Below are 25,789 nucleotides of genomic sequence, written 5' to 3'. Positions count from 1 at the left end.
TTCTTTTTTCTTCCTTCCCTCCTTCCTTCCTTCCTTCCTTTCTTTCCTTCTCTCTCTCTCTCTCTCTCTCTCTCTCCCCCCTCCCCCTCCCTCCCTCCCTCCCTCCCTCCCCCCCTTCCTTCCTTCCTTCCTTTCTGGCTGCATTGGGTCTTTGTTGCTACACGAGGGCTTTTCTCTAGTTGCAGCGAGTGGGGGCTACTCTTCATTGCGGTGCGCGGGCTTCTCATTGCAGTGGCTTCTCTTGTTGAGGAGCACCTTTAGAGGCCCCTTGGAGCCTCCTTGGCTCCTCTCTTCTACTCCATCACCTAGGACATCAGCTCATCCTGTCAGATCCACTTGCAGAATCTATCCTGACTCTGACACTGGCTGCCACCTTCACCCTCCTGCTGTGGCCCAGTCTCCCATTGTGGATCTCGTGAACCCCGGCAGTGGCTGCCTAACTGGTCTCCTGCATCCTTCTGGACTCCTCCTCCTCAGGCTCTTTTCCACTCAGCAGCCAGTGGTACGCCCTGGAATTTTAAAACACTTTTTTGATAATGATTTTTATGGCAGTTTACAGTTGTAAGACATTGAATTAAGAAGAGAGAAAAGATGCTACTCCTTAAAAATGTTTATTTTTTATTTTTTAAAATACTTCTTTCTTTAGGCTGTGCCGGGTCTTAGTTGTGTCACATGAGATCTTAGTTTCGGCATGCACGCGGAATCTAGTTCCCTGACCAGGGATCGAACCCAGGCCCCCCGCATTGGGAGCCTGGAGTCTTACCCACTGGGCCACCAGGAAAGTCCCGAAAATGTTTATTTTTAAAGAAGTTTTGTAGAGCTATAATTTATTTTAGAGTACACATATTTTGTGTGTGTAGCTTGATGAACTTTTATACATGGATATACCTGTGTAATCACCCAGATTAAGAAATAGACATTCTGGGCACCTCAGAAGACCGTTTTTCCCATACCCAGTCACGCAGCCACCCTCACCCGCAGGGGAACCACTATTTGTGGCCATGCATTTAAAGTGAGACCCATCAGGGACTTCTCTGGTGGTCCAGTGGTTAAGACTCTGTGCTTCCAATGCAGGGGGCTTGGGTTCCATCCCTGGATTGGGAACTAAGATCCCACATGCCACACGGGGCTGCCAAAAAAAAAAAAAAGGAAAATAAAGTGAGACCCCTCACTGTGTGTGTATTCTCCAGCATAATCAGGTGCCTGGGTGCAGGAGTGGAGAATGTGGAGATTCTGATTTGCCTACAGTTGGGGTTTGTCCAGGCAGGTATGATGGAGGGCGAGAGGGGCCAGGGAGTTGAGGGTATATGCAAGGAAGTGAGATTAAAGGATAAGATTTCCAGGATAAGACTGAAGTGTGAGAGCAGGCAGAAGGGACAGTGTGAGCAAAAAGAGTTCAAAGAATGTGGTGTGTTCTCACAGTCTGGAGAGGGGACAGATCAGGAGTGGTGGGAGACTGGGCTAAAAAGGAAGATTTTAAGCAGGAGAGAGGCATGGTCAGATCCCTTGTAGGAACAGAAAAGTGGTGGTGTTTATTCAGTCACCAAACATTTATTGAGTGTCTCTGTATCTGGTCCTTTGCCAGTACTGGTAGAGGGGTATAGGAGTTAACCTGGATGTACTGACTGTTCAATTGTGAGAAATGATCAGCTTAGAGAGGAGAGGTGAATTCAAGACATTTCCTGAGTTAGAAGTGCCCGATGTTGATTAATGGAAGTGGTGAAGGGGTAGGAAAAGAGTTAAGGCATCCAAAACAGCACAGTTTTTCTGCAGCTTAATAGTCAGCCCTTTGTTTTACACTAAATACAATTTCCATCTCCATCCCCTCTCCACAAAGGCTGGAGATGGCTTAGAATGTTACTTTTGTGCATAGAAGTAGTTTGCTTCTGGTGTGTGCCCTGAGCCAGGAATAGAGAGGTACACTCTGATTCTTGAAGTAAATGATTGCTGTATGTTTGCAGAAAGGCTCTTTATATAGGGAAGAATCTGGAAGCAGCCTGAATGCCCAAACCTTGGGGGAAAGTTTAGGCAAATTATGGGCTACCACCAGGTAGACCATTAGGTAGCTAACACAAAAGATACCTCTGTGGACCCGTGTTACTACAAGCATGTTTGCGTGTGAAGTCAGATTAAGAGCAGAAGGCTCTTCACTGGGTTTAGTGAGAAGATTTGGATACTGATCTTGGTTACACCTCTTCCTAGTCACTCTCTTTGAGCCTCCATTTCCAGAAATGTAAAATGGGTGCAGTGATAATAACAGTTCCTTAAGCCCTCATGGGATGGTGGTAAAGATCCTGTGAGATACCTTATGTAAAAGCAGTTTATAACCCCTAGAGTAAACTACACACATTGGTTATTAGTAGCCATGTGAGTGAATGCTGACCGGTTGGAGTAGGAAATCAGAGGGAAATTGTTATCGTTTCTGTTCCTCTTTTTCCCCCTGTAACATTTCTTCAGTTTGTATTTTTGGTGTGTATGTGGGGGGACCAAACAGATTTCTGCCAGGCACTGTCTAGCTGCTCTAATTTAAGCATGTGCACAGTGTGCGGTGTTGGGCAGCTTAATTTTGCACAGAAGCAGCCAAGACTCTGAGCAGCAGCAAGCCTTCCTGGGACTTGAGGTCATATATTGTGGACAAGCCAATGTTGTATTTCTGTGTCAGACCTGGACTATTCTTTGCCTTTCTGGACATGCAGGTGGAGTTATTCCCTTTTATTTGGTGTGGGTTTCACTGTCCCACAGCCCTCTCCTTTCCTTGGTGGAGCCCTAGGGGAGACTGGCTTATCTGGTAGTTTAGAGTAGTGTGTCTCAAACTCAAAAAAATATAGGGACCTCCAACCTAAGTACTATCTGTGGATCCCACTTTTAGTAGCATTGGGGCAAAATGCTACTATGTTAGTTATTTATTGCTGTGTAACAAATTTTCTCAAAATTTAGTGGCCTAAAACAACACCAAATATTATCCTTTCAGTGTGTGGATCAGGAATTCAGGAGCAGCCTAATGGAGGGTTCTAGGCTGAAGTCTTATGTTTGTCTTAAGCTGGTGCTAGTCGCTGGTGGGAGACTTCTGGTTGCACATGGACCTCTCCATAGGGCATCTAAAATGTTCTCGTGACACCACACCTGGCTTCCCTCAGAATGGGGAACCCAAGAAGCAGCAGTGCTTCGTGTGCGTGTATGTGTGTTAAAATATACATAACATAAGGTTTACCATTGTAACCATTTTAAGTGTATAGTTCAGTGACATTAAGTGCATTCATATTGTTGTATAACCATCACCATCACCCATCTCCAGAACTAGGTATGTATGTATGTATGTATGTATGTATTTAAAGTGTAGTTGATGTACAGTATTATATAAGTTACAGGTTTACAATATAGTGATTCACAATTTTTAAAGGTTATGGTCCATTTGTAGTTATTATAAAATATTGGCTATATTCCCTATGTTGTCAGAACTTTTTCATCTTCCCAAATGGAAACTCTGTACATATTAAGCAGTAACTCCTCATTCTCTTCCCCCACCAGCCCCTAGCAACCACCATCCTACTTTTTTTTTTTTTAAATTTTTTTCTTTATTTATTTATGGCTGTGTTGGCTCTTTGTTTCTGTGTGAGGGCTTTCTCTAGTTGCGTCAAGTGGGGGCCACTCCTCATCGCAGTGCGCGGGCCTCTCACTATTGCGGCCTCTCTTGTTGCGGAGTACAGCTTCCAGACGCGCAGGCTCAGTAATTGTGGCTCACGGGACTAGTTGCTGTGCGGCATGTGGGCTCTTCCCAGACCGGGGCTCGAACCCGTGTCCCCTGCATTGGCAGGCAGATTCTCAACCACTGCGCCACCAGGGAAGCCCCATCCTACTTTTTGTTTCTATGAATTTGACTACTCTAAATCATGCAGTATTTGTCCTTTAGTGATTATTTCATTAGTATAATGTTTTCAAGGTTCATCTATGTTGTAGGGTATATATAAGAGTTTTATACTTTTTTAAGGCTGAATAATATTCCATTGTGTAAACATATCACATTTTGTTTATCCATTCGTCTGTCGATGGACACTTGGATTGCTTCCAATTTTTGGCTGTTATGGATAATGCTGCTATTGAACATTGATATACAGATAACCGTTTGAGTCCCTGCTTTCAATTCTTTGGGGTGTTTGCCCAGAAGTGTAGAATTGCAGCACTTTTTATGACCCAGACTTGAAGTCCTCCACCATCACTTCTGCCACATTCTATTTGTTAGAAATGAGGCCACATTCAAGGGGAGGATAATTAGTCTCCACCTTTGGAGGGAAGGAGTGCCAAATTTGCAGATGTCTTTTAAAACCACTACAGCTACCTTTTGAGAGTGATCATATAATGCCAGGTTAATAGCAAACACACACTGAAATTCTTTAGTAGTACTTGATTATATGGTGGTCATCTTTTTTTTTTTTTTTTTTTTTTTTTTTGCGGTATGCGGGCCTCTCACTGTTGTGGCCTCTCCCGTTGTGGAGCACAGGCTCCGGACGCGCAGGCTCAGTGGCCATGGCTCACGGGCCCAGCTGCTTCGTGGCATGTGGGATCCTCCCAGACCAGGGCACGAACCCGTGTCCCCTGCATCGGCAGGCGGACTCTCAACCACTGCGCCACCAGGGAAGCCCATATGGTGGTCATCTTGATTAGTGCATTTCAACCTTTTTCATGTTGTTGCTCACCTGTAATCCATTTGTGGCATCTCAGCTGGGAAGCTCTAATAAAGATGGTTTAGATTATGGAAAAGCACAATAAAACATTCCTTAAGGAGACCTTGTGGACCACCAGCTCTGTGTTCACTAACACCCAGTGGTCCGTGGAATCCATAAGGTTCCTGCATAGTTCTCTACACAGAGTTGCTGTTTCTTTTCTCACCTTCAGTTTCCTGTACTTCCTTATCTTCCTTTGTGCTTCTCTTCCTCTGTACCTATGCTGATTTACTTATATTACACCCTCTCCCAGAAACACTCTTCAGTCTCGTTGCCTCCTTCATCACCTGGAAAATGCCTATTCATCTTTTAGGATTGAGTCAAGTGTCTCCTTTTCACTAGTTGACTTGGCCCTCCTTCCTCAGCCTCCTTCTTCTCCCCCTCTGCCTTAGAACTAGCCTTTTGCTCCTTGGTACCCTATTCTACCTAAGTAGTCATCTGTAGTTGCACCTGTGATGCTTTATTACAGTTATTTGTGTGTATAGTTATACATTTATTCCTCCTGAGGATACTGCAGTAAGAGATAGATGTCTTTAGGGGTGTCTATAATATCCTGGGGAAGCAGGCCATATAAACATAAACAGGTAAACAGAGGAACAAATGAAATAATTACAGATTGGGTCGAGTGTTATTTGTGAAGGAAGCAAGCAGGAAACTGACACAGATTGGAAGGAGAAGGAGGCTACTTGAGATAGTCAGGGATTCTGAGGCTGCAGGAGGGTCAGGCTGTTTCCTGGGAAGAGTGGGCAGGGGAAAGTGATTCAGGTGAAGTGAACATACCCGGTATGGGAAGGGAGTATATGTCTGAGGAAATGAAAAGCCCCCGTGCCTTGTAACATTGTCTTCCTGCCTCTGTCAGCTGTTGTGATCACATGACTTTATAGATTTTGCTCTGTATTTCCAAACCCTGGTACACTTCCTGGCCCAGAGTGGGTACTCAGAAAATGTCAGGGGAATTGATGAATTTCCCTTTCTCTAATTTTTTTTTCCTTTCTCTAATTTTTGTCATTCTCCGTGTGTCTTTACATTTGATTGGCACACTGCCCTTCTGTGGCTTCTTGGTTTAGTGACCAATTATATCACTTGCTTAAGATAAGGTCACCATAGTAACCTAAATTACTATGAAGTTTAGGTTATCCGACCTTTCCAAGTTGAATTTTATTTTATTTATTTATTTTTTGGCTGTGCTGCATGTCTTGCGGGATCTTAGTTTCCCAACCAGGGATTGAACCCAGGACATGGCAGTGAAAGCACCAAATCCTAACCACTAGACCACCAGGAAACTCCCCCAGGTTGAATTTTATTTTTATTTATTTATTTTAATTTTTTTTCTGCAAATTTTTTAGTTTTTTTTTTAATTAATTAATTTTATTTATTTATTTTTGGTTGCATTGGGTCTTCGTTGCTGTGCCTGGGCTTTCTCTAGTTGGGGCAAGTGGGGGCTACTCTTCCTTTTGGTGCACAGGCTTCTCATTGCGGTGACTTCTCTTGTTGCGGAGCACGGGCTCTAGAGCGCAGGCTTAGTAGTTGTGGCACACGGGCTTAGTTGCTCCGCGGCATTTGGGATCTTCCCGGACCAGGGCTTGAACCCATGTCCCCTGCATTGGCAGGTGGATTTTTTTTTTTTAAATTTTATTTATTTATTTATGGCTGTGTTGGCTCTTCGTTTCTGTGTGAGGACTTTCTCTAGTTGCGGCAAGTGGGGGCCACTCCTCATCGCGGTGCGTGGGCCTCTCACTATCGCGGCCTCTCGTTGCAGAGTACAGGCTCCAGGCGCGCAGGCTCAGTAATTGTGGCTCACGGGGCTAGTTGCTCTGCGGCATGTGGGATCTTCCTGGACTGGGGCACGAACCCATGTCCCCTGCATTGGCAGGCAGACTGTCAACCACTGCGCCACCAGGGAAGCCCGGCAGGTGGATTCTTAACCATTGCGTCACCAGGGAAGTCCTCCTACCAGTGTTTCTTTATTTAATATTTAAGCAAAAGCAAATATACGGTGTATTCTTATTTTCCGCTTTTGTAACACAAAAGGTATAAGATATGCATGATTTTATAGCTTGACTTTTTAAAATTTGGAAATCTTTGTCAATTCATAGTTTGTTCTCATTTTTTTTTTTACAGCTGCATAATATTCTGTTTTGTGGATGTGCCAAGCAGCATATAAATCCAAGAACCATGAAGCTACTGGTTGATATCAGCCCGTTAAATATTTTTCAAAACTTTTAATTTAAAAGTATTTATTTGGGCTTCCCTGGTGGCGCAGTGGTTGAGAGTCCGCCTGCTGATGCAGGGGATGCGGGTTCGTGCCCCGGTCCGGGAAGATCCCACATGCCGTGGAGCGGCTGGGCCCGTGAGCCATGGCCGCTCAGCCTGTGCGTCCGGAGCCTGTGCTCCGCAACGGGAGAGGCCACAACATGAGAGGCCCGCGTACCGCAAAAAAAAAAAAAAAGTATTTATTTTTGCTTACACAGGTACTTTGTGACTAAATCCTTGTAAAAATTAAAACCACAAGCAAAAGTCTCTTGGCTATTCCCAATCCCTCTCCTCCCCAGAGCTAAGTTTTGTTTCAGTTTGGTTTTTAATGTCTGCTCCTTTCTGGCTAGCATTTCCATTAGAAATGTGACTCCCAGCTGCAATGTTAGTTTGGAAACTAGAGTCTCATCAGTAGCTGTTAGTTACATGTTGAAGCTGGAAACTCTCTCTCCCCTTTTCTGTCTATATAGATTCCATTCACATCTCCTCTTTTGTTAACCTTGCTGCATCTTCTCCAGCTTCCTTTATGGTTGTTCCAGTATTTGGGTTGAACCAGATAAAATTACTATTTTTGTCAGTAAAAAGCAGTTGATTATCAGCTGTTTCATGTGGTTCCACCATGTAGGTTTTTTTTTTAATGTAGTTTTTTTTTTCTTAATTTTATTGGAGTATAGTTGATTTACAATGTTATGTTGGTTTCAGGTGTACAGCAAAGTGATTCAGTTTTTCATATACATATATTCTTTCTTTTTTGGATTCTTTTCTCATACAGGTTGTCACAGAATATTGAGTAGAGTTCCCTGTGCTATGCAGTAGGTCCTTGTTGGTTCTAGTAGTTTTTTTTTAATAAAATTTTTTATACAGTTTTTAAAGGTTACTTTCCATTTATAGTTACTACAGAATATTGGCTGTATTCACTGTGTTGTACAGTACATCCTTGAGCCTATCTTACACCCAGTAGTTTGTGCCTCCCACTCTCCCATCCCTGTATTTCCCCTCCCCCGACCCATACCACTAGTTTGTTCTCTGTATTTGTGAGTCTGCTTCTTTTTTATTACATTCACTACTTTGTTGTATTTTTTAGATTCCACATGTAAGTGATATCATGCAATATTTTTGTCTCTGTCTGACTTATTTCACTTAGCATAATGCCTTCCAAGTCCATCCATGTTGCTGCAGATGGCAAAATTTCATTCCTTTTTTCTTTTTTAAATAAATTTATTTATTTATTTTTGGTTGTGTTGGGTCTTCATTGCTGCACACAGGCTTTGTCTAGTTGCGGTGAGTGGGGGCTACTCTTCGTTGCGGTGCACGGGCTTCTCGTTGCGGTGGCTTCTCGTTGTGGAGCACGGGCTCTAGGTGTGCCGGCTTCAGTAGTTGTGGCACACAGGCTCAGTATTTGTGGCACATGGGCTCTAGAGTGCACGCTCAGTAGTTGTGGCGCACAAGCTTAGCTGCTCCACAGCTTGTGGGATCTTCCCAGACCAGGGCTTGAACTCATGTCCCCTGCGTTGGCAGGTGGATTCTTAACCACTGTGCCACCAGGGAAGTCCCTTGTTCCTTTTTTATGGTGAGTAGTAGTCCATTGTATATATATATATATATATACCATATATTCTTTATCCATTCATCTGGTTTTTTTAAAAAATATTTATTTATATATTTAGGTTGCACCAGGTCTTAGTTCCAGCAGGTGGGCTCCTTAGTTGTGGCATGTGAACTCTTAGTTGCGGCATGCATATGGGGTCTAGTTCCCGGACCAGGGATCGAACCCGGGCCCCCTGCATTAGGAGCGTGGAGTCTTACCCCCTGTACCACCAGGGAAGTCCCTCATCTGTTTTTTTAAAAATAAATATTTTGTTTATTTATTTATTCTTTTTTTTGACTGCACTGTGCGGCTTGTTGGATCTTAGTTCCCACACCAGGGATTGAACCTGGGGCATGGCATTGAAAGCGCTGAGTCTTAACCACTGGACCACCAGGGAACTCCCTCCATTCCTCTGTTGATGAACACTTAGGTTGCTTCCATACCTTGGCAATTGTAAATAATGCTGCTGTGAACATTGGGGTACATGTATCTTTTTGAATTCGTTTTTTTTTTTTTTTTTTGGATATATACGCAGTAGTGGAATCGCTGGGTCATGTGATAGTTCCATCTTTAGTATTTTGAGAAACCTCCATACTGTTTTCCACAGTGGCTGCACCAATTTACATTCCCACCAATAGTGTACAAGGGTTCTCCTTTCTCTCCATCCTCATCAGCATTTGTTATTTGTGTTCTTTTTGATGATGGCCATTCTGACAGGTGTGAGGTGATAGCTCATTGTCATTTTGATTTGCATTTACTTGCTGGTTAGCCATGCTGAGCATCTTTTCATGTGCCTGTTGCCCATCTGCATTTCCTCTTTGGCAGCATGTCTATCCACAGAGTAGTTTTAAAACTTAGTTGGAAAAACAAACAAGCAAACAAAAACTTAGTTGGTGTCTGGTTCTTCTCAAGGGCAGGGGTCAGAACCACATACATTTAATAATTTCTTCCAAGACCTGGAATTGACTGGCCAGATCAAAGTCACTTAATAACGTTCTGTTGGCTGATGAATCTGAGCTGTCCCCAAGGCAGCTGTGCAGTTGTGAGCCACCAAGCCTTACTGGGTTGATGTCTAAGATCAACTGCTTGTCTTTTCTGTGAAATGGCAGTTGGGTTTCCCCATCCACCATGAATGACTTGTATCCTTGTCACACTTTAGAGAAGTAGGGAGAACAACCTTCTTCTTAGGAAAACTTACTGACCCCTTGGTTATTCTTGATCCTCCTGGAGAGATTTGTGTAGTCTGCAGACAGTGGGATGCCTGTGCCCTGTGAAGTTTTTGAACAAGGGAGTAGCTTTTGGCTAGCTAAGGGCCCAGAGGTCCTTCATACTCTGAGTGTGCGCAGTGGAGTTACTAGCCTAGGATTTTGCACTTATTTCTGTGGATCCAGACTTACCAGACTTTTAGAAGGCACTGACGAAGTGCAAATTCAAAAGAATTTGGGGTTGTACTGAGGTGCCAACTTTTTATTTTGCCAAATAAGGATATTTAAAATAAATACCTAATTATATTTTTTATATTTAATACATGCTCATGGTACAACATTCAAAACAAACAAAAGGATATATATTGAATAAAATAAGTCTCATACTTCCTCTCCAGTTCCTTAACTATCCAGTTCCCCTCCCAAGAGGCAAACCGGGTTGCTTGATCATCCTTCCAGAGATAGCCCACGCATTTAAAAACAGGTACGAATGTATTGGCTCTCTCCCCTCCCCCAAATGAATGGTAGTGCATTCAATACCGTTTCGCATCTTGAGTTGTTCCCCCCTCCACTTTTCTTAGAGATCTTTAAAAATCAGTACATAGAGAGCTGCCTTATTCTTTTTAATGGCTGCATAATGTTAGTAAGGATTAAAAACAATTACGATTGTTTTAATTTCAAAAGTATATTTAAGCACCAAAAAAATTAGAAAGAATGTGATTTTAGTATAAAGGAAAGTTCTATAAGTTAAATAAATTTAGTTCTGTGAAAAATTAATTCTGCACGTTGGTCCAAAGACCTGTTTGAAACTACTGCTAGAGATAGTAAACCACTAAAGAAGGGGCTTTGAATAGGAGTGAGTTAGGGAGGCTTACTAGTCTCTGGTAGGCTGACTGAATGAGAAGGCAAGAGGAATGCAGTTGAGATATCCATATCCTTCTCCTCATTTTATAGGGAGGAATAGACTTAGGGAAGCCTCTTTTATGTCGTACCATTGTACTACTCAGTTCACGAGATCGTACAATTAGCTAGTCTGTTGTCAAGATAGCTTATATTTAGTCAAGATAGCTCATATTTATGGCAGCTGTGTGTAAGTTGGATTGGCGTAGGGGGACTAGTTTCAGGGCTGTTTATTCCTTTTGTTAATATTTTTTGAGCAATTAATGTATGCATAATACCATTAGGAATTTTGAAAAGCATACCCTGTCAGTCCTGTGTGAGAAATACCCACATGAAGTGATTGGGGCCTGAACTTGGAGAGTGACTGAAATTGGAATGGGTAGCTGAAGACTGAGAGCTTTGGGTTTGAAGAACTGACAAGACACTCGACCTTGGGGAAGAATAGGGAGAATAGAATTCATTTGCTGAATGTTTATTGAATGCCCAGTATCTGCAACCTTCTGTGGTTAGTTAACTCCAAGCGTACTGCCTTAGCAGATACTAGCATAGGGTTGAAGAGGACACAGTGTACAGGTGACACATGGAAGCAGGCCTTTTCATTTAGGTAGCACATATTTATTAGGACAGTAGGGTACTAAGTGTTAGATGTAAGAAGAAGGAAATGGTGCGTGTCCAAGCTGTAGGGAGAAAATAAAGAATAGGCAGAGTGTAAACTTTCTCAATCTAGACTAGCATTCTGATTAGTACAAGTGTATTTAAGAGAACAAGTGCATGTTTATTTTTCTTTATTTTTAACCATTTATTTATTTTTGGAATGAGCAATACATTTATATGGTTGAAAAATGAAACAGTATTAAAAGGTATACTGCAAAAGGTCTCCATCCCAGTTTTGCCCCTCCCTGCTGCTATACCCAGTTCCCCTCTGTATCGGTCAGGTTTAATGCTGGAAACAGAAACCATTCTGGGTACTTGAACCACAGAAGGATTTAACACAAGAAATTGGCTACTTACAAAATTGTTGGAAGAGCTGGAGGAGTGGGACCCACGGGGGCTGCCCTTAGAGTGTAAATTTGAAGGACCCACCACTGGAGCTGTGATCTGGAGGCCAGGAATTCACTGCTGCTACTGCCACCCCCACCATTGCTGCTTGACACTCAAGAAGCCAGTGACTAGACATTAGACCCTTGCCACTGTAGACCAGCATGTCAGTATCACCTGGGAGCTTGTGTTAAGCTCGTAGACCTTAGCTCCATCGACTGAATCAGAATCTGCATTTTAACAAGATCCTCTGATGATTTGCATTGCATGAAAGTTTGAGAGGTCCTGCACTGGAGCACTGGGTCTGGCCGCTACAGTTGCTTCCAAATCCACAGGTCTCCATGACCTTGATTGCCAATTGTAAGGGAGTCAAGCAAATGTAGTTGTTGGTTTTCCCAACTGTCAATCTAGAAGAGTGGATTGGAGATTGAAAGAGCCCATCTAGTGAACTGACCATACTTCCACAAGTAACCAGTGTTAGTTTGTTGTGTATTCTTCTAGATGTTTTATGCATATTTCAGCATGTATGAATATATATATTCTTTTTCATCTTGTTAAAAAAATAAGCAGTAGCTTACTTACCATACACAGTTTCTGCACCTTGCTCTTTTCATCTAATAGTTGATCTTGGGAGAGCTTTCCATGTCATGACATAGAGCCATCTTCTTTTTAACAACTTCATAGTATTCCAATATGTAGATAACAAAATTCTTAAAATTCTTAAAATTGAGACTAACACAATCTGGGCTGCATGGTCATTTGAATTTTTTAACACATGCAAAATATAATCTAGTTGTTAAATGTTTGCTTCCTGCCTCCTTTGTGCTTGGGTCTTGTGTATATGTTATCTTGTTTAACTTGCACTACAACACAGTGTGTTGGGTATCCTTCTTCCACTTTACATGAAGGAACTCAGGCTCTGAAAGGTTAATTTAATCACGGACTAAGGAATATCCTGGATGGGATTTGAACCCCAGGTCTGTTAGCCTTCATAATTTTCAATTTGACACAATGACACAGAACCTGTAAATGATAGGCTTTATTTAGTACTTTGAGACCTACTCCTTTGGGAAGAGGTTTGGAAGGGTATCGTTTTGATTATTTTGGGTGGGTATTAAAGGCATTTAATTTTCTTTTTTTTTTCGTGACTCAGGTATCCAGCTCACATAGAAGATATTGATTACGAAGAAGGAAAAGTACTCATCCATTTCAAGCGTTGGAACCATCGTTATGATGAATGGTTCTGCTGGGACAGTCCTTATTTACGCCCTTTAGAGAAAATACAGCTGAGGAAAGAGGGCTTACATGAAGAGGAAGGATCATCTGTGAGTAACAAATCTGGGCAATTCAGTAATGAGTGGGGTCAGCCATTAGGTACTTTATGTTCCAGACTTTGATGTTTAGTGTGAAAGTCTATAGCAGCTGGGGACCATCCTTATTTAGGCTTGTAGTGCAACTCTGAGATCTCCATGGCCCCGGGGAGCGGTGGGGCGGGGTTGTTGAAGAATCTCAGCTGCCATCTGTTTGTATGACGTGGTTGATTTGACAGCTCATAAACTAACTTGGTTGAGACTGCATTGATGATGAATGGGGACTTTCTCTCTCTTTTACACCACTGTGTCCCTTTAGATCATTTAGTAAGCTCATCTGCTGTCTGATCATTTATTAAGCAATCATTCCATGTGGAGCACTGTGCTAGCCTCATATTAAGGTCTTTTATAAGACCTTGAAGAATATTCATTCTTCAAAATGTAGCAATGCAAACTGTGTGCTGGGAAAACAGTATGAAATATTAATGGTGAATGAGTGCCTCCTTTGTCAAAAGACCCTTTAAAAGTGTGGATGGCATTAGGTGGCAAGAATGCTGCTTCCCTTAAGATGAAGTAGCCTCTCTCCTTCCAGCTTGTGTACTTGGTGTGTTCCCTGGTGGTCCTGGGCTCTTAGACTCACTTTCAGGGACAGGATAGGATTATCACTGGTGCTGTGCTGTGGCTGTCCAGAACTCTTAAAATGGCAAAAGTCTGTGTCCAGCCCTTTTGTTTTGGCTCCCAGTGCTGAAAAGCAGAAACATCGTCCTGCATCCCAGTAGCCATCTCCCCTTCCTGCCCTTGTCAATTTCAGCTTCTTTTATGAATTCTGTTACTATGTATGTCCTATGAAATTGGATTGGTAACAGGATCTTTTTTTGTTTTTTAATATTTTTTAGGAATTTCAAATAAATGAGCAGGTCCTTGCTTGCTGGTCTGATTGTCGTTTTTACCCAGCCAAAGTCACTGCTGTTAACAAGGATGGTAAGGCATTTGAGTTGTAATTGTTTTTACTCTTGACTTAGGGGTGAGTTTGTAATATTGGAGTTTGAGAGTATATTTTCAGTATGTATTTATTGCCTAGGAATCCTCTCTCTTTAATTACTCTGTCAGGAGTTAGGAAGAAATTATAAATGGAGAGAAAGGTAGGTTAAAGAGGGGGAGTTTGGTTCTTTGCCTTCTAAAACAGTCATGGTTCATCTGTCACTCCGCTGGGAAGTGTGTAGGTTCTTGCCGTCTAGGGGTTCCTAATATAATAGATGAAATAAGTCCCTAATATTCCTCAGTTATTAGTGAACGGCCAAGAAATGAAGCAAACAGCAAACTTTTCTTAAAAATGTGCTTTGTGGATGCAAGGTGATTGAGAGTGGTCTGTAGTATCAGAGTTACTAGTTGAATTGGGATACTGGGATTTAGAGCACTGAGCTGGAATGCCTTTGCCAGAGTTTAGAACATGTGAGGAGTCAGGACCGGGAACATGGCCCAAAGAGGCTCATTTTGCTAATACAAAGGCAAGAGAAGAGGAGGGTCATGAAGGTAATATGTGTGGTCAGCATCCGGACACACACAGAACACACTGGGGGTTCAAGTGATACCTTTTTTCCTTTTTTTAACATTTTCTACCAAGATGTTTGTGGTATGTCCATGATTCCTGCAGTGAATGTTTAGGGCAAACAGACCTCTTAGTACCAGTGTTAGGGGTGACTCTAAGGCCACATTGATTTTTCATTCAGTGAAGTTATTCAAGTATTTATTCAGCACTCTGCTGGACTTTGGGGTGACCAAGAAGTTTTGTCTGAGAATAGGTTGAAATGGTCAAAAATGAACATACATTTGCATGTAGCAGAAATTTTAGTTCCTCTCTTGCTACATTCACTCCACCCCCAGTCCCAGCAGTGGGTTGACAGATGTAGGTTATCCTTAAACCACAGTTCTTTTACCACAGGCCTCCAAAGCAAGGTTGTGTCTTCCAAGTTATCTAAACAGTTACTGATTCCTCCTGTTCATGGTTGATTGTCTTTTTGGATAGTCCCTTGTTTCCCTAAGTTACTTTATAAGCCAGTGTTCAAAATAAAATCCTGTTACTATTTTTCATATGTATCACTTTAACCTAAAAATTTATTTTAAAGGAAAGCATACATGTTATTAAGCTGCTTTAAATCCTTTTAGTAAAAGACATAGTTTATTATATCAAACACTCATTAAATAAAATTTATAGGTCCATTTTAATTAAAATGGTGACTGATCTCACTTAATATGGGGAAAATCAAGTCAAACTCATAGAAGAAAAAGCTACAAGGATATACTACTGTACAGCACAGGTAATATAGCCAATATATTTTTAAAATAAATTTATTTTATTTATTTATTTTTGGCTGCATTGGGTCTTCGTTGCTGCACGCAGGCTTTCTCTAGTTGTGGCGAGTGGGGGCCACTCTTCGTTACGGTGCGTGGGCTTCTCATCATGGTGGCTTCTCCTGTTGCAAGGCACGGGCTCTAGGTGCGTGGACTTCAGTAGTTGTAGAACGTGGGCTCAGTAGTTGTGGCTCGTGAGCTCTAGATGACAGGCTCAGCAGCTGTGGTGCACAGGCTTTGTTACTCCACGGCATGTGGGATCTTCCCGGACCAGGGCTTAAACCCATGTCCCCTGCATTGGCAGGCGGACTCTTAACCACTGCGCCACCAGGGAAGCCCTACGTCTGAAATCTTTTGAAGTGATCATTTAAGGACTAAAAGTCATTGGCCGAATTATTGGCCATAGTTAATTAAGGTTTTTAAATGTCTTTTAAACTTCGGCAACCAGAGCTTTGCAAGTTGTTTTAAAAAATCTTTTCAGTTCATTTCCTCCACAAGCTAAAATTATAGGAGGGAGAGTCTTGAGGTAATTTGTTCCTACAATGGTCATTTGCTACCCTAATATATTAGTTCTATAAGCTTCAAATTCTGTTCAGTGAATTTTAGGTAACTGGAGGACATTGAAAATGAGTGGATATTTTTGGGAGAACCTGTTTTCCCCAGAGTTCTTGAGTCTGAAATCCTGTTTTATGCTGCCATCCTTTCTGGTTCTTGAGATTAATTGGAAGAGGGAGGAGAAGGAGGGACATGGGGGAGGGGCAATCCTGAAAGTTAATGGAACCAGCTGTGTGGCATTATTGCTACCTCGTGGACTGCGAAGGAAAGCTAGCCTTTGCGGGTGCTCAGATCTGTGCCTGATTTTGAGATGAAATAATGACTCTTAGGTGCTGCCTTTGGGTTAGGTTTAATCCAGGGGAGCTGGCAGTTTCTAGCTCATGATTTATTCTAGTAATTCAATTGCAGGATTGGGAGGGACAATGCTGGACTCTAATTTCACTCTTTCCCTGGTGTTTTCTGCCCTGCCTCCATTCCGTCTGTAGCAGGGGCCACCATGGCTTAATGGTGCTGTGAGAAGAACCTCTGCAGGCAAGGTGGTGCCTTTATTTCCTGTAAAAGTTATTCTGTGTTTTTGGTGCTGCTAGGAGGAGGCTGGGGATATAGTGAAGTCACTTTCTATAGCTTCATCTTGGGAAGGCTTGGTCTGATTTTTCTGCCGTTCTTAACCTCCTTGATGGTTTTGCTGAGGCTGAGCATTGACTGAGCAGGCTGGTGGGTAGTGGCCCTAGCCAGGGTGGAGAGCCCTGGCTGCTGGCATTGGGAATCCGGCATGACTGAATCACAACCAGATAGCAACTTTTATTTATTTATTTATTTTTAAATTTATTTAATTTATTTATCTTTTGGCTGCGTTGGGCTTCATTGCTGCACGCAGGCTCTCTCTGGTTGTGGCGAGCGGGGTCTACTCTTCGTTGCGGTGTGCGGGCTTCTCACTGTGGTGGCTTGTCTTGTTGCAGAGCACAGGCTCTAGGCGCGCGGGCTTCAGTAGTTGTGGCACACGGGCTTAGTTGCTCCGCAGCATGTGGGATCTTCCTGGACCAGGGCTTGAACCCGTGTTCCCTGCATTGGCAGGAGGACTCTTAACCACGGCGCCACCAGGGAAGTCCCTATTTTTTATTTTATTTAATTATTTTTTTTGCAGCAATAAAGTTGACATGTTTATTAATTAAACTATCACTTAAATTAAAAAAGTGCATAGAAAATAAACATGTTTTAAAACTCCTTTTTTTTTACAACTATGTACACTTTTTACTTTTACATTCAGTCTTTCGTTGACAGCTTTCAGCACTATTATTTTTTGCACTATTAAAGTATTTTCCTTCATCCCTGTCACAGGGAGTTAACACTGATGGACTTTAGACACATTTTTTCTTTTTTTTCTCTAAGCAGAAGCTTGGAAGAACACAAGGAAAAAAAACCCCAAAAGATCTGTTTTACATGAATAAGTTGTCAAGAAATGTCTTATTTCTAGAAAAGAAGCTTGTCATCTGTTGAGTTTTTGATAGCAACTTTCAGAGTTTCTTAAGGGAGTTATTTAGCACTTGGAAACTGGGGAGAGCAATGCCATGTTATTTAGCCCTTTTCATCTGGAATGATTCCTTGGCAATGGCAGTTAAGCATCATTTTGTGTGAAGGCAGCCACACCTGGTAGCCTTGTTAGATCCTTGGTCTGTGTTGGAGAAAAAGAAGGGATTCTGCTTCCAGGGAATATTTGTTTGGAAGCCATCTCTGGTGAGTTGACCTCACCTCTGCTCAGCTCTCCGTTTTTATGCCGAGGATGTCAGAGCCGCTTGTCTGTCAGGGGGTTTGTGCCCCTGCTCTGCAAGGCATTCTCTCTGGGGGAAACTGAAAGTAGGTTCACATTTACAACAAAATGAGGAATCATTCCTTCCTGTTGATCTGTGGTTAACTTGAGTGCGCAGGCGAATCAGGTCCCTCTTCCTTAAAATTATGCATATCCTTGGGTCACGTGCCCCTTCGTCCCCTCCTTGTACCCCAGTTCAATCTCTTTGTTCATTGCCTAAATCTGCATTTAAACTGGGAGATTTTATGGAAATGGTCTTATTTCTAGAGTCTCTGGTTGAAGCAGTTACTATTTTTTGTTTTCTTCATGCTGTAACTGAACCTACATTTGAAATGTGGGAACACTGGGACTATGAGCAGCTTTGAATAGAGATAAAAGGACAATTTAGGCCCATACGTGCAGCTGCTAGCTCGGCTCCTACCTTCTATGGAGGGAAGGAGGTTCTCTGTCAAAGTGACTTGGTAGATGATGGTAATTAGAACCACATATTGATCCCTTGCTCTGTGACAGTCCCTTTGCTAAGCAACTTCCATATCTGATCTTATTTAGTCTTCACACAAACGTGGAAAGGTTGTTGCCGTCAACCCCATCCACATTTTACTGATGAGGAACTGAGCTCACAGGAGAAACTGCTTGAGGTTACAGAGCATATAGATAAATGGTAGCCTGAGGTCTGCATGGAGGTCTGTGGTGCTCCAAGTTTCCTGAAACTGCAGTTCCTACAGCACCAGGCCGCTTCTCTGGAGCAGGGTTTTCCTTAAACAGCGGAAGTTGTCAGGGCCAGATGCTCGCTGGCGGAGTGTGTGTGTGTACGTGCACCTGATCCGGTAGGTTGAGTGTAGATGGTTTGTACTTCCTGGAGCCCGGTGGTGTCTTGAGAGCCCTGACTGGAGACAGGCCCTGTTCCAGTCTCTGCTTGATGATTTTAAGCAGTTCACTCTCCTTGCTCTAGACTCATCTGAGCAGTTAGAAATGGGAGAAGGAATTGGACTAGATGAGCATTTTTGGAAATTGTTGGCTACAGAACCTAAGCCCATTATGTAAAATTCCTAAGAGGAAAAGACTTAGGGGGAGGTTGTCTGCAAACATGCACTTATCCCATCCCTCTGCCCACCCCCTTAGGCACATCTGTAGGAACCTCGGGACTTTGAGAAACCATGTTTGAAAGCTCCTATCCATGATATTATGGAATTCTCTGACTCCTGGAGAATGAGCGGGGTAGTAAAAGGGCCCTGAGTCACAGTTATGGTAGATATCAAGAGCAACAGAAATCTGTCCTTTCTAGAGTCACCTGTTTCCTTGGTCTTAGAGAAGATGAGCTTTCTATACATCTCTAGTATTGTTCTTACATGCCTTCTGCTATTACTGACTTCTGTAAGGTTGTCTGATATGCTGAGTTCTTAACCCCCAGAGGGCAAAGCCAGGAAGCTTTGTTTCATCTGGTAAAGACGGGAGCTTCTTAAGGGAACTTGAGGCAGGTGACCTTTGTGGCAAGAATGTTCTTATTTTGGATTCTGTCATTTACATGTTTTTTTGTTAGATGTTGTTTGTGGCCATGGGAGAGCTCTGTTGCCAGCCACCCTTGGGAGGATTCCATGGGAAGACATTCTTTTATTCATGAAACCATTAAAGTAGATTTGGAGCCTCTCTCCAGAAGTGGGTCTAGACCACTGTTGTCTGTGGGATGTGTTGTTTTGTTCCCTCTGATTTATTGAAGCCCAGGTTAGGCTATGTGCATGATCAAGGGAGAAAGTTTCAAGATGATCCCTAGTAGTTCTTTGGAAGTAAAAAGGGTCAGGGCCAGGATATTGTTATCTAAGGACAGTGGCCCCTGAGCACCTTTGGCCATAGTTTGGGTCATTTCAGAGTGGCCAGTGGTGCTCTGGGTTTGGGGTTTGGAACTGAGGCCGAGGGACTTGGGGAATAGGCAGTGTGGGGTGGTGGGAGAAGAATTAGAGTTCAGCAGACAGGCTTGGGTTCTGCTTCTAGCTCTGTTGTAGACTTCCATGGAACTCGGTGTCCATCCCTTCATCTAAGGCCTCCATTCTGAGCCTGCTGTGAGGAGTAAGCTTCAAAATTGACTTCAAGTAGCTGAAAATGTTGGACTTTTGGGTAGTATTTTGTCCTTCTGGATGTTTGAAATGTCTGTAAAAATGGACAATTTTCATTTTGATGTAACTGATGATGAACTTTGTTGATAAGATAGTTGAAAGTATAGGCTTGGGTGGCCTGTTGGCATGCTTAATATTTAAGATTTCTTGAGAATTGGGTTCTTAAGGTCCCCACCCCCAAACCCCCATCCTTAGACTGGCCAGAGCTTTGCCATGGTTGCTTGAAAAGAGTCTGTATAGAGTTCCACAGCCTTGCTTATTATCATTGCTCCTTTGCTTGCCAACACTCTCACAATAGAGGCAGGAAGACCGGAACCCAGGCCTTTGCTGTAAGTGTTCATCAATCATTGCTGATGTGCCTTATGTAGAATGCTTATCATAGCCTGTCATCTTGTTGTTTGCTTTAACAAACCAATTATATATACTTGTATAAGTATTTTATATATATATATATATATATATATATATATATATATATATAAAACCAGCTGTGTATCCTTGTGTCTGTCTTGTTTGCTAGCCACTTTTCTGTGTTGGTGACACTTGTAACAAATAATCACTTTTTTTTTTTTTTTTTTTTTGCGATACGCGGGCCTCTCACTGTTGTGGCCTCTCCCATTGCGGAGCACAGGCTCCGGACGCGCAGGCTCAGCGGCCATGGCTCACGGGCCTAGCCGCTCCGTGGCATGTGGGATCTTCCCGGACCGGGGCAGGAACCCATGTCCCCTGCATCGGCAGGCGGACTCTTAACCACTGCACCACCAGGGAAGCCCCAAATAATCACTTTTATTTTGTAATTACAAGGAGTAAAACAGTAGGTAATTACTCGTTGTTTACAACAGTGGTTCTCAGACTTCATCATGCACCAGAGTCACCTCAAGGCTTTATTAAATTTTTTTTTTTTTTACTTAAAAAAATTTTTATTTTATTGACGTATAGTTGTGTTAGTTTCAAGTATACAGCAAGGTGATTCAGTTATACCTATATATACATTATTTTTTTCATATTCTTTTCCATTATGGTATATCACAAGATATTGAATATAGTTCCCTGTGCTATACAGTAAGACCTTGTTGTTTATCCATTCTTTTTTTTTAATTTTTAAATTTTATTTATTTTTATATACAGCAGGTTCTTAATAATCATCAGTTTTTTTAAAAAATTTATTTTATTTATTTATTTTTGTCTGTGTTGGGTCTTCTTTTCTGCGCGCGGGCTTTCTCTAGTTGTGGTGAGCGGGGGGCTACTCTTGGTTACGGTGCACAGGCTTCTCATTGCGGTGGCTTCTCTCGTTGTGGAGCACAGGCTCTAGGCACGCGGGCTTCAGTAATTGTAGCTCTCAGGCTCAGTAGTTGTGGCTCGCAGGCTCTAGAGCACAGACTCAGTAGTTGTGGCGCACGGGCTTAGTTGCTCCGCGGCATGTGGGATCTTCCCGGAACAGGGCTCGAACCCGTGTCCCCTGCATTGGCAGGCGGATTCTTAACCACTGCACCACCAGGGAAGCCCCAGTCATCAATTTAAAACACATCAGTGTATACATGTCAATCCCAATTGCCCAATTCATCACACCACCACCACCACCACCCCTCCACTTTCCCCCCTTGGTGTCCATACATTTGTTCTCTACATCTGTGTCTCAATTTCTGCCCTGCAAACCGGTTCATCATACCACTTTTCTAGGTTCCACATATATGCATTAATATACAGTATTTGTTTTTCTCTTTCTGACTTACTTCACTGTGTATGACAGTCTCTAGATCCATCCACGTCTCAACAAATGACCTGATTTCGTTCCTTTTTATGGCTGAGTAATATTCCATTGTATATATGTACCACATCTTCTTTATCCATTTGTCTGTCGATGGGCATTTGGGTTGCTACCATGACCTGGCTATTGTAAATAGTGCTGCAGTGAACATTGGGGTGCGTGTGTCTTTTTGAATTATGGTTTTCTCTGGGTATATGCCCAGTGGTGGCATTGCTGGATCGTATGGTAATTCTAGTTTTAGTTTTTTAAGGAACCTCCATACTGTTCTCCATAGTGGCTGTATCAATTTGCATTCCCACCAACAGTGCAAGAGGCTTCCCTTTTCTCCACACCGTCTCCAGCATTTGTTGTTTATAGATTTTCTGATGATGCCCATTCTAACTGGTGTGAGGTGATACCTCATTGTAGCTTTGATTTGCATTTCTCTAATAATTAGTGGTGTTGAGCAGCTTTTCATATGCTTCTTGGCAATCTGTATGTCTTCTTTGGAGAAATGTCTATTTAGGTCTTCTGCCCATTTTTGGATTAGGTTCTTTGTTTTTTTAATATTGAGCTGCATGAGCTCTTTATATATTTTGGAGATTAATCCTTTGTCCATTGATTTCTTTGAAAATATTTTTTCCCATCCTGAGGGTTGTCTTTTCGTCTTGTTTATGGTTTTCTCTGCTGTGCAAAAGTTTTTAAGTTTCATTAGGTCCCATTTGTTTATTTTTGTTTTTATTTCCATCACTCTAGGAGGTGGATCAAAAAAGATCTTGCTGTGATTTATGTCAAAGAGTGTTCTTCCTTTGTTTTCCTCTAGGAGTTTTACAGTGTCCAGTCTTACATTTAGGTTTCTAATCCATTTTGAGTTTATTTTTGTGTATGCTGTTAGGGAGTGTTCTAATGTCATTCTTTTACATGTAGCTGTCCAGTTTTCCCAGCACCACTTACTGAAGAGAATGTCTTTTCTCCATTGTGTATCCTTGCCTCCTTTGTCATAGATTAGTTGACCATAGGTGTGTGGGTTTATCTCTGGGCTTTCTGTCTTGTTCCATTGATCTATATTTCTGTTTTGGTGCCAGTACCATATTGTCTTGATGACTGTAACTTTGTAGTATAGTCTGAAGTCAGGGAGTCTTATTCCTCCAGCTCTGCTTTTTTCCCTCAAGACTGCTTTGGCTATTTGGGGTCTTTTGTGTCTCCATACAAATTATAAGATTTTTGTTCTGGTTCTGTAAAAAATGCCATTGGTAATTTGATAGGGATTGCATTGAATCTGTAGATTGCTTTGGATAGTGTTGTCATTTTCACAATATTGATTCTTCCAATCCAAGAACATGGTATATCTCTCCATCTGTTGGTATCATTTTTAATTTCTTTCATCAGTGTCTTATAGTTTTCTGCATACAGGTCTTTTGTCTCCCTAGGTAGGTTTATTCCTAGGTATTTTATTCTTTTTGTTGCAATGGTAAATGGGAGTGTTTCCTTAATTTCTCTTTCAGATTTTTCAACATTAGCGTATAGGAATGCAAGAGATTTCTGTGCATTAATTTTGTATCCTGCAACTTTACCAGATTCATTGATTAGCTCTAGTAGTTTTATGGTGGCATCTTTAGGATTCTCTATGTATAGTATCATGTCATCTGCAAACAGTGACAGTTTTACTTCTTTTCCAATTTGTATTCTTTTTATTTCTTTTTCTTCTCTGATTGCCGTGGCTAGGACTTCCAAAACTATGTTGAATAATAGTGGTGAGAGGGCTTCCCTGGTGGCGCAGCGGTTGAGAGTCCGCCTGCCGATGCAGGGGACACGGGTTCATGCCCCGGTCCTGGAATATCCCACATGCTGCGGAGCGGCTGGGGCCGTGAGCCATGGCTGCTAAGCCTGTGCGTCCGGAGCCTGTGCTCTGCAACGGGAGAGGCCACAGCAGTGAGAGGCCCGTGTACCAAAAAAAAAAAAAAATAGTGGTGAGAGTGGACATCCTTGTCTTGTTCCTGATCTTAGAGGAAACGTTTTCAGTGTTTCACCACTGAGAATGATGTTTGCTGTGGGTTTGTCATATATGGCCTTTATTATGTTGAGGTAGGTTCCCTCTATGCGAACTTTCTGGAGAGTTGTTATCATAAATGGGTGTTGAGTTTTGTCAGAAGCTTTTTCTGCACCTGTTGAGATGATCATATGGTTTTTATTTTTCAGTTTGTTAATATGGTATATCACATTGATTGATTTGTGTATATTGAAGAATCCTTGCATCCCTGGGATAAATCCCTCTTGATCATGGTGTATGATCCTTTTAATGTGTTGTTGGCTGTTTGCTAGTGTTTATTTATTTATTTATTTATTTATTTATTTATTTTGCGGTACGCGGGCCTCTCCCTGCTGTGGCCTCTCCTGTTGCGGAGCACAGGCTCTGGACGCGCAGGCTCAGCGGCCATGGCTCACGGGCCCAGCCGCTCTGCGGCATGTGGGATCTTCCCAGACTGGGGCACAAACCCGTGTCTCCTGCATCGGCAGGCGGACTCTCAACCACTGCGCCACCAGGGAAGCCCCTGTTTGCTAGTATTTTTTTGAGGATTTTTGCATCTATATTCATCAGTGATATTGGTCTGTAATTTTCTTTTTTTTGTAGTATCTTTGTCTGGTTTTGGTATCAGGGTGATGGTGGCCTCATAAAGGAGTGTCCCTTCCTCCGCAGGTTTTTGGAAGATTTTGAGAAGGATGGGTGTTAGCTCTTCTCTAAATGTTTGATAGAATTCACCTGTGAAGACATCTGGTCCTTGACTTTTGTTTGTTGGAAGATTTTTAATCACAGTTTCAATTTCATTACTTGTCATTGGTCTGTTTGTATTTTCTATTTCTGCCTGGTTCAGTCTTGGAAGGTTATACCTTTCTAAGAATTTGTCCATTTCTTCCAGGTTGTCCCTTTTATTGGCATAGAGTAGCTCGTAGTAGTCTCTTAGGGTGCTTTGTGTTTCTGCGGTGTCTGTTGTAACTTCTCCTTTTTCATTTCTAATTTTATTGATTTGGGTCCTCTCCCTCTTTTTCTTGATGAGTCTGGCTGATGGTTTATCAATTTTGTTTATCTTCTCAAAGAACCAGCTTTTAGTTTTATGGATCTTTGCTATTGTTTTCTTTGTTTCTATTTCTTTTTTTGCTCTGATCTTTATGATTTCTTTCCTTCTGCTAACTTTGGGTTTTGTTTGTCCTTCTTTCTCTAGTTCTTAGGTGTAAGGTTAGATTGTTTATTTGAAATTTTTCTTGTTTCTTGAGGTAGGCTTCTGTAGCTATAAACTTCCCTGTTAGAACTGCTTTTGCTGCATCCCACAGGTTTTAGGTTATCGTGTTTTCATTATCATATGTCTCTAGGTATTTTTTGATTTCCTCGTTGATTTCTTCAGTGATCTCTTGGTTATTTAGTAATGTATTGTTTAGCCTTCATGTGTTTGTGTTTTTTACGTTTTTTTCCCCTGTAATTGATTTCTAATCTCATAGCGTTGTGGTCAGAAAAGATGCTTGATATGATTTCAATTTTCTTAAATTTACTGAGGCTTGTTTTGTGACCCAAGATGTGATCTATCCTGGAGAACGTTCTGTGCGCAATTTGAGAAGAAAGTGTAATCTGCTGTTTTTGGATGGAATGTCCTATAAATATCAATTAAATCTATCTGGTCTATTGTGTGATTTAAAGCTTGTGTTTTCTTATTAATTTTCTCTTTGGATGATCTGTCCATTGGTGTAAGTGAGGTGTTAAAGTCCCCCACTATTATTGTGTCACTGTTGATTTCCTCTTTTATAGCTGTTAGCAGTTGCCTTATGTATTGAGGTGCTCCTATGTTGGATGCATATATATTTATAATTGTTATATCTTCTTCTTGGATTGATCCCTTGACCATTATGTAGTGTCCTTCCTTGTCTCTTATAATATTCTTTATTTTAAAGTCTATTTTATCTGATATGAGTATTGCTACTCCAGCTTTCTTTTGATTTCCATTTGCATGGAATATCTTTTTCCATCCCTTCATTTTCAGTCTGAATGTGTCCCTAGATCTGAAGTGGGTCTCTTGTAGACAGCATATGTATGGGTCTTGTTTTTGTATCCATTCAGCGAGCCTGTGTCTTTTGGTTGGAGCATTTAATACATTCACGTTTAAGGTAATTATTGATATGTATGTTCCTATGACCATTTTCTTAATTGTTTG

At 41.9% G+C, this 25,789-nt stretch overlaps 1 protein-coding gene across 9 annotated transcripts in view; it reads left to right on the top strand.

Moving 5' to 3' along the window:
* PHF20 (PHD finger protein 20) overlaps positions 1 to 25,789 on the top strand; it is a 137,023-nt gene that overhangs the window by 26,721 nt on the left and 84,513 nt on the right. For all 9 annotated transcript variants that reach the window (XM_081255482.1, XM_081255474.1, XM_081255475.1 and 6 more), the window contains 2 exons: positions 12,859 to 13,030; positions 13,912 to 13,996. In XM_081255482.1, the coding sequence (XP_081111608.1) occupies positions 12,859 to 13,030; positions 13,912 to 13,996 (257 nt within the window). The remainder of the gene's footprint in view (positions 1 to 12,858; positions 13,031 to 13,911; positions 13,997 to 25,789) is intronic.

Source organism: Mesoplodon bidens (genome assembly GCF_964165515.1).
Source record: "Mesoplodon bidens genome assembly, chromosome: 15".
Taxonomy (NCBI): Eukaryota; Metazoa; Chordata; class Mammalia; order Artiodactyla; family Ziphiidae; genus Mesoplodon; species Mesoplodon bidens.
The sequence above is the reverse complement of the archived record's forward strand: the minus strand, read 5'-3'. Positions and strand labels throughout refer to the sequence as shown.